The sequence below is a fragment of the Lactuca serriola genome, chromosome 4, assembly GCF_051521515.1.
Source record: "Lactuca serriola cultivar US96UC23 chromosome 4, Lser_US96UC23_V15, whole genome shotgun sequence".
Lineage (NCBI taxonomy): Eukaryota > Viridiplantae > Streptophyta > Magnoliopsida > Asterales > Asteraceae > Lactuca > Lactuca serriola.
The window spans coordinates 391086643-391093933 of NC_136411.1; the positions used below are offsets into that span (position 1 = coordinate 391086643).

Genomic DNA, 7291 nt, shown 5'->3' on the forward strand with positions numbered 1-7291 from the left:
TAATGAAATACATTCATGATTGAAACATATCTTTCTACCAATATAGTTAAGCATCAATGAAGTTAGCATATATATATATATATATATATATATATATATATATATATATATATATATATATATATATATATATATATATATATATATAATAGTTCTTTTAATAATCCAAATATATAATGTTATAAGCTCGTTGTTCACTATTTCCATAAAAACAAATTGGATAATTCCACAATTTGGATTAGACTATTTGGTTTCAACAAAACCAATTTATAATTTTGGATTTGATGTTGGTTTTGGCTTATAAAATAAGAACCAAATAGTCCAAAAATCTGAATAACAATTTATTATTTATTTATTTTGTAATATATATCTTTAAATATTTGTTAATATGGTAAAATAGATTAAAAAAGTTTCACCTAGTAAAAACCCAAAATATATAATTTTTTTTTCAAAAGTTGTTACCAATAAAAATTAAACTATAGTACATTTTTTAGTAGCCATTTTTGAGCACCAAGGTGAGAAGGGGCTGATTGAGTGTGCATAGATCCACATGGCAATGAGGTTATCGAGATTGTGTCATGGCTCGTCTTTGTCATCCTTCGGACGGGAGGAGCCATCAAGATGTCTATAAACTCCATAAGCTCTGTAGTGGGTCTCGAAAAGGGCTCTCCAAGAATCATAGTTTAGTTGATTCAAGTCAAGAATCAAAGGAACAAATGACTTAATGTTGTTGATGCTAAAGGGTTTGAGATTTGTGTCTGCCATAAAAGAAAAGAAAGAGAAGAAGGTGGGAGCAACGACGGTTAGGGTTAGAAGGAGTAAATCTCTGATACCATAATAAAATGCAAATTATCACTCTCTCTTTCCAACACACGAATACATGTATATATTTACAACATACAAGTATAAAGTTGGGCCTATACAGAACAATGATGGGCTAATCAATATATGGGTTAATGTCTGAGAGTAATATACACTAATAGTTGTTTATAAATTTGAAACTACATTATAACAAATAATTTGTTTTTGTTTCTTCTAGCTATTATTCTAATTATACATGTTTTAAAATTATTATGGTTTTCAAAAACCAAATTATAAAAATCCATCAAATCAAATTGTATTTAGTCGTATTAGATTTGATTTAAATTTAATTTTAACTATTCAAATTTATATTTTGGAAACTAAAGTCAATTTAAATTCATTTAATCGGATTGGAAGGAACTTAAATGGAGTATTATAATGAATACTCAGATAATCTAAATCCATCTTATAAATTTTCTATTTTTTTGTATTGAAAAAGTTAGAAAAGGAAGTCCATAAATGATATACCACCGAGAATTTAAAAAGAAAAAACGAAGAAATTAGAAACTCCCAAGCAATCAGCGTTCGAACCTACACCCAGCGATTTCCTTCCTTAGATTTTGGATATCTTCTACGTGGAGGCGGCTAGTTTTTACTGCGATTTCTGTTCCTGTATCAAAACGACCACACACAGGAACAGAGTCGGCTTCTCTCTCGCTTTCCACCAAATCTTTCGTCTCAGGTTCGCCAACCGCCATTGATTTTTGTTTTTCGTTTTGAAACTTGTATTTGTTTGATGCAATTTCTCTTTTGCTTCCGAATTTAAAGATTTATCTTTCTAAGATCTGCTAAATTTCCGAGATCTCTGCGTTACATCTATGCATGGTGTCTGTGTCTCTCTGTGTATGGTATGATTGGAAATAAGCAAATGGTCATTAGGTGTTTGAAGGTTTGAGTGTTCATTTTTCTAGTTTAGCCTTTGATGAGTTAAACAGAACGGATTTGATGGATGGTGTAATAGTTAAAATCAGAGCAATGAAGATTTGCTTTTTCGATCGTTGTTATTTAGAATCTAGATATCTTAAGAGTTGTTTCTTAATGCACATGTTGCTTCCATCTTGCTAAAAATGATGATTTTAATCATGTATTTGAATTTATTTTTCTCTTACTACACAACAAGATAGATGTTATTCATATTTATGAGCTACTATTTTGAACTAGTGAATGATTCCCCAGAACTTCATAGTCATATTCATATCATATCAAGAATAAGTTTTGCAATCCCCAAATGTTGTCTTAATAATGCTCAATTGTTGACTTATTGATGCCCAAATGTAGACTTATTTTCTTCCTATACAAATGAATTCTAAGTAAACATCACCCAGTTCACACAAATTCTAACTTCTTTCTTAACTGATTTACATCGTTTTGCAAACACATTGTTTATAGCAGAGGGAGAGGCTGTGTGGAACCAAATATTGTTTATTAGGTTCAAAATGAACTTCAATTTCAATCCACACTCGAATTATTCAGAGATCACATCCAATTATCCAGAAAGTTCACAAAGTATAAACATCAATAAACCACTGTTCATATCTTCAATCAAGGCTAGTGACATCACCAAAAAAGACAGCATCCAAGTGTCTAGTCATGATGCTAGAAAACTGGTGCTTTCAAGTCAAATGGAAGGATTAGGAACACGTTTTATTGAAAAGTCATTGTCAAAGCCAAAACAGAAGTTGGAATTTATCAGGACATTGCTGATTGACAACTATGACAGCTACACATACAATATATACCAAGAGTTATCTGTTGTTAATGGATGTAAGTTTCATCTGTTTTTAATTTTTTATAATCATTGAAAATTTTCACAAAAAGGCTGAAAGTTTTACATGTGATAAGTTTTCATATTTTGTTTAGTGCCTCCTGTTGTGGTGAGAAATGATGAATGGACATGGGAGGAGGCTTGCTATTACATTTATGAAGAGAGAGCTTTTGATAATATTGTCATATCACCAGGTCCAGGATCACCAGCATGCCCGGATGATATAGGTAAGTGCAAGAAATAGCAATCTACTTTTCTAATTAAAACCTATTTTTTTACTGATATAATAAAAAAATTGGAAGTACAATGCTATAAATGGGAAGATTTTCTAAAAGTAGAATGCCTTAAAATTAAATCTAAAATATTTGCCACCAATTTTAAGTGAGATTCATTAGAATTACAATAGAGCTTTCTAGAATTGGAAACAATTGACTTTGACTTTTTGTGAATTACAGGAATTTGTTTTAAGTTGCTGCTAGAGTGTGGGGACATTCCAATCTTAGGTGTTTGTCTTGGACACCAGGTATTCTTTAAAGTTGATTCTACTGTTCTTCATGTCTTATCTTTCATGTAATTTTTTATCAGTTAATAAATATTCTTATATCAGATCATAATCTTGAATCTTAATTCACATTTAGTAAAAACTTGAATTCATTCATGAGTTTTTGCCTTGACATTTTTGTCATTCAATAGAAATAACTGAGCTTGGAAAATGAAAAAAACGTAAGAGTATTTCAATTGGTGTAAGATTTTAAAAGAAATGGAATCTGTCATATGAGGGAATTAAAATTTGAGGAAATTTTAATCTGTCACATTTTAGGACTTAGGAGGATCTCACATCTAATTCAGACCTATATGACCTTTTTCATTCTTGTAACTTTTATTTTATATTTAATTATTTTTAATAATACTAAAAACTTCAATGCTTCCATAGGCTTTAGGCTATGTGCATGGTGCTAATGTTGTGCATGCCTTTGAACCTGTTCATGGACGTTTAAGGTATTAAAACTCTTTACAACATGGCTATAATTATACTATACATACATATACATATACATATACATATACATATACATATATATTATTAACTCCACTTGTCTTGTGTAGTGAAATACAGCATAATGGCTGCAAACTGTTCCATGATATTCCTTCTGGAAATAATTCTGGTTTTAAGGTGAGTTTAATATTAAATACACTAAAATAGAAACAATAACTAAAATAATAAGATTGAAACAATGTGTTTTTATATGTATAGGTGGTTCGATATCATTCCCTAGTGATAGATCCAAAGTCACTTCCAAAGGAACTTATACCTTTAGCATGGACTTGTTCAACTGATACAATATCTTCTCTGGTTGACCAAAAGTTTGACCAAGAAAACTCTTATGTTGAAACTACACCTGATAAGAAAGTTCTCATGGGTATCATGCACTCCACAAGGCCTCATTATGGTTTACAGGTCCACCTTCATCTTTATCTTTATTATTCACAACCAGTCCTTGCATTTATGAGGTAATTCAAATCTCCCCCTTGCAGTTTCATCCCGAGAGCATTGCCACCTGTCATGGGAGTCAGATATTTAAAAATTTCAGAGAAATTACAGAAGACTTTTGGGGATGGAAGGACTCTTGTTCTATTAATGACAGGAAGTTAAAGTATAATGGTAAACTACTATAACATAATAAACCATTTATTTATTTATTTATTTAAAATTATTATTATTATTATTTTTTATCATAATAATTAAGTTGCTTCATGGCTTTTGAGCAGTAAACTTTACTTAGCGTGCATGCAGGTGGGAAATGGAAGTTGGGAGTTTAAAGACAATCCCAGAAGAAATTATGTGTCTTTTCTTGATACAAACCCTTTTGATATATACGAGAGGGCAAATTCGTCAAATTTGAGAAATGATGTCAAGTTTTTGAAGTTAGAATGGAGGAAAATTGAGAATTTGTGTTCGCAAATCGGTGGTGCAAAAAACATATTTCTTGAATTGTTTGGAGATGAAAAGGCTGAAAATACCTTTTGGCTTGATAGCTCCTCTACAGAAAAGGTCTTATCTCTTACTTTATAAACTATAAAATTAATTCCTTGCAATTTTTGATTTTTACTCTGTGCAAAAGACATAAATGCCCTTATCATCCTCGTCATTGAATATATGCATGTTATACAGAGAAGAGCAAGATTTTCGTTTATGGGTGGAAAAGGTGGCTCTCTTTGGAAACAGATAACATTCAGATTATCGGATTTGGACCCAAGGTTTGAATAAACATCACTTTGATTTTTCAAAAATAGAAGAAATAAAATACATTTTTATTTCTTGCATTTAACCCTGTTATCTTCTTCAGTGAGATTACATCTACAAGTGGAGGTGGAGGTAATATTACAATTGAAAATGCTCAAGGATTATCCACCACAGCATTTTTGGAAGAAGGTTGCTTCCATTTCATGAATAAGGTAACATTTATTCGGTTCTTAATAATATTTTTTTATTTTTGCTGACATGTCAACTTTTTTTTTTTTTTAATAGGAACTTCAATCTATTCATTATGATGAAAAAGATTTCCAAGGATTACCATTTGAATTTTACGGTGGATACGTAGGCTATCTCGGGTATATAACTTTTTGTAATTCATACTTTATTTCAATTTTTAATAATATAAAAATCTTTTTATTTATTTATTTACAGATATGGCCTTAAAGTAGAATGTGGTGCACCATATAACCAACACAAGGCAAAAACACCAGATGCGTGTTTCTTCTTTGTAGACAATCTTATAGCAATAGATCATTCCAATGATGATATCTACCTTCTAAATTTACACGATCAAACCACAAAAACAAAAACAAAAACAAAAACAACATGGGTCAATGATGTTTATCAAAAGCTTATAACCTTAAAACCATCTTCTACCACTCTTCCCAAAGTCCAATACCTTAATAACAACAAAAAAACCGAAAGTACGTTTCTTTCAGATAAAAGTGAAGAACAGTATATAAAAGATGTGGAAAAGTGTCAGGAGTTTATAAAAGATGGTGAAAGCTATGAGCTGTGTTTAACAACTCAAATGAGAAAGAAGTTAGGAGATTTGAATCGTTTAGGGATTTACTTACATCTTAGAGAGAAGAATCCTGCTCCTTATGCTGCATGGCTTAATTTTTCAAAGGAAGATTTAACTATTTGTTGTTCTTCCCCTGAGAGATTCTTGAGGTTAGATAGAGATGGTGTTCTTGAAGCTAAACCTATTAAGGGCACTATTGCACGTGGGTCCACACCTCACGAAGATCACATGCTTAAATCACAACTACAACACAGGTCAGTCTTTTCCTTTTTGTATCTGAGGAATGGAATGGAATAAATCTATATCATTCCATTCCATTCCTGACCTGTGTTGTGGTTGTGATTTCATGCATAAATCACAACTACAACACAAGTCCTTTTTTCCTTTTGTGTCTAAGGAATGGAATGGAATGTGTGTCATTCCATTCCATTCCGTCCACCCGAACTGAATTTTAATTCAAAATTCATTCGACAGTGAAAAAGACCAAGCGGAAAATCTAATGATAGTCGATCTGCTAAGAAACGACCTGGGTCGCGTATGCGACCCAGGCTCAGTCCACGTTCCGCGACTCATGGACGTGGAATCATACGCGACCGTGCACACCATGGTGAGCACGGTGCAAGGCAAGAAACGGTCAAACCTAACCGCAATCGATTGCGTTCGAGCTGCATTCCCTGGTGGCTCGATGACCGGTGCACCGAAATTAAGGTCGATGGAACTTCTTGACTCTTTGGAAAGTTGCTCAAGAGGCATATACTCGGGGTGTATTGGCTTCTTTTCATATAACCAAACTTTTGATCTCAATATTGTTATACGAACCGTGGTTGTTCACCAAGGTGAAGCTTCGGTTGGTGCTGGTGGGGCCATTGTGTCTCTTTCAAGTCCCCAAGAAGAGTATAAAGAAATGGTTTTGAAATCAAGAGCTCCGGTTAACTCCGTACTCGAATATGAACAAAAATCAGTGGAACAGTAGGGACATTGTGATTTATCTGATTTACTTCCCAATGTTGGCTGTGAGACCGGTTGATGGGGCACCCAGTATGGTCAACACATATTTTTTTTTTACTCGAGAACCAACAAAATTACTTGGATGTTGAAAATTATGATTATAGTGAAATTTGTTTTTTTGTGGTAGGTTATATTTCGTATTGTGAGTGAAGGTATCTATCACATGTATGCTGATGTTGTTGTATAATTTGTGGCTCTTGTTTTGGCAACCTCAATGGATCATTTTCTTTATGATTTGATAGCCACTCAAAGTCCAATTTCATTATTGTTTGAACAGTTTGTGTTTGGCCAAATTGGGTCTTTGAATGTGTGGTTGTGACCAAGATCTAGTATTACTATTAACATGATGTTTGTGTAGATTTCTATTTTTGCAAGTAGTCTGGATCTTTGTGGTGTCATGTTCTAAGACTAACCTTTTTTAATTTTTATAGGTGTTTGAGATTGAGTTTGGAAAACAAAAAACGTTTTTTTTGGTAAAGTGTTTATTAGTGTATATGGTAGCAAAAGAGTTTTAAAAATAAAATGTTTGGATTAGTTATACGGTGAAAAAACACAATTTTTTTAGAATGTTTGGCAAAAGAAATTTATATATCTA

At 32.2% G+C, this 7291-nt stretch overlaps 1 protein-coding gene across 2 annotated transcripts; it reads left to right on the forward strand.

Moving 5' to 3' along the window:
• The first annotated feature begins 1348 nt into the window (after nt 1–1348).
• On the forward strand, nt 1349–6927 carry EMB1997 (para-aminobenzoate (PABA) synthase family protein). Of its 2 annotated transcripts, none has more exons than XM_079035513.1 (14): nt 1349–1543; nt 2251–2625; nt 2722–2853; nt 3082–3149; nt 3561–3625; nt 3734–3800; nt 3882–4085; nt 4163–4289; nt 4411–4679; nt 4800–4885; nt 4975–5083; nt 5157–5239; nt 5316–5942; nt 6163–6927. In XM_079035513.1, the coding sequence occupies exons 2-14, from the start codon at nt 2298–2300 to the stop codon at nt 6659–6661; spliced, it is 2664 nt and encodes an 887-aa protein (XP_078891639.1). In that variant the 5' UTR covers nt 1349–1543; nt 2251–2297; the 3' UTR covers nt 6662–6927. The 2 variants fall into 2 exon arrangements, with proteins under 2 accessions (XP_078891639.1, XP_078891641.1); XM_079035515.1 differs by having other exon boundaries at nt 2254–2625.
• Nucleotides 6928–7291: the final 364 nt, after the last annotated feature.

Coding starts and splice junctions, on each gene's coding strand:
- EMB1997 (XM_079035513.1), top strand. CDS start 2,298: ATGAACTTCAATTTCAATCCACACTCGAATTATTCAGAGATCACATCC. Junction 2,626..2,721: donor GTTATCTGTTGTTAATGGAT/GTAAGTTTCATC, acceptor TATTTTGTTTAG/TGCCTCCTGTTGTGGTGAGA. Junction 4,680..4,799: donor ATAGCTCCTCTACAGAAAAG/GTCTTATCTCTT, acceptor CATGTTATACAG/AGAAGAGCAAGATTTTCGTT.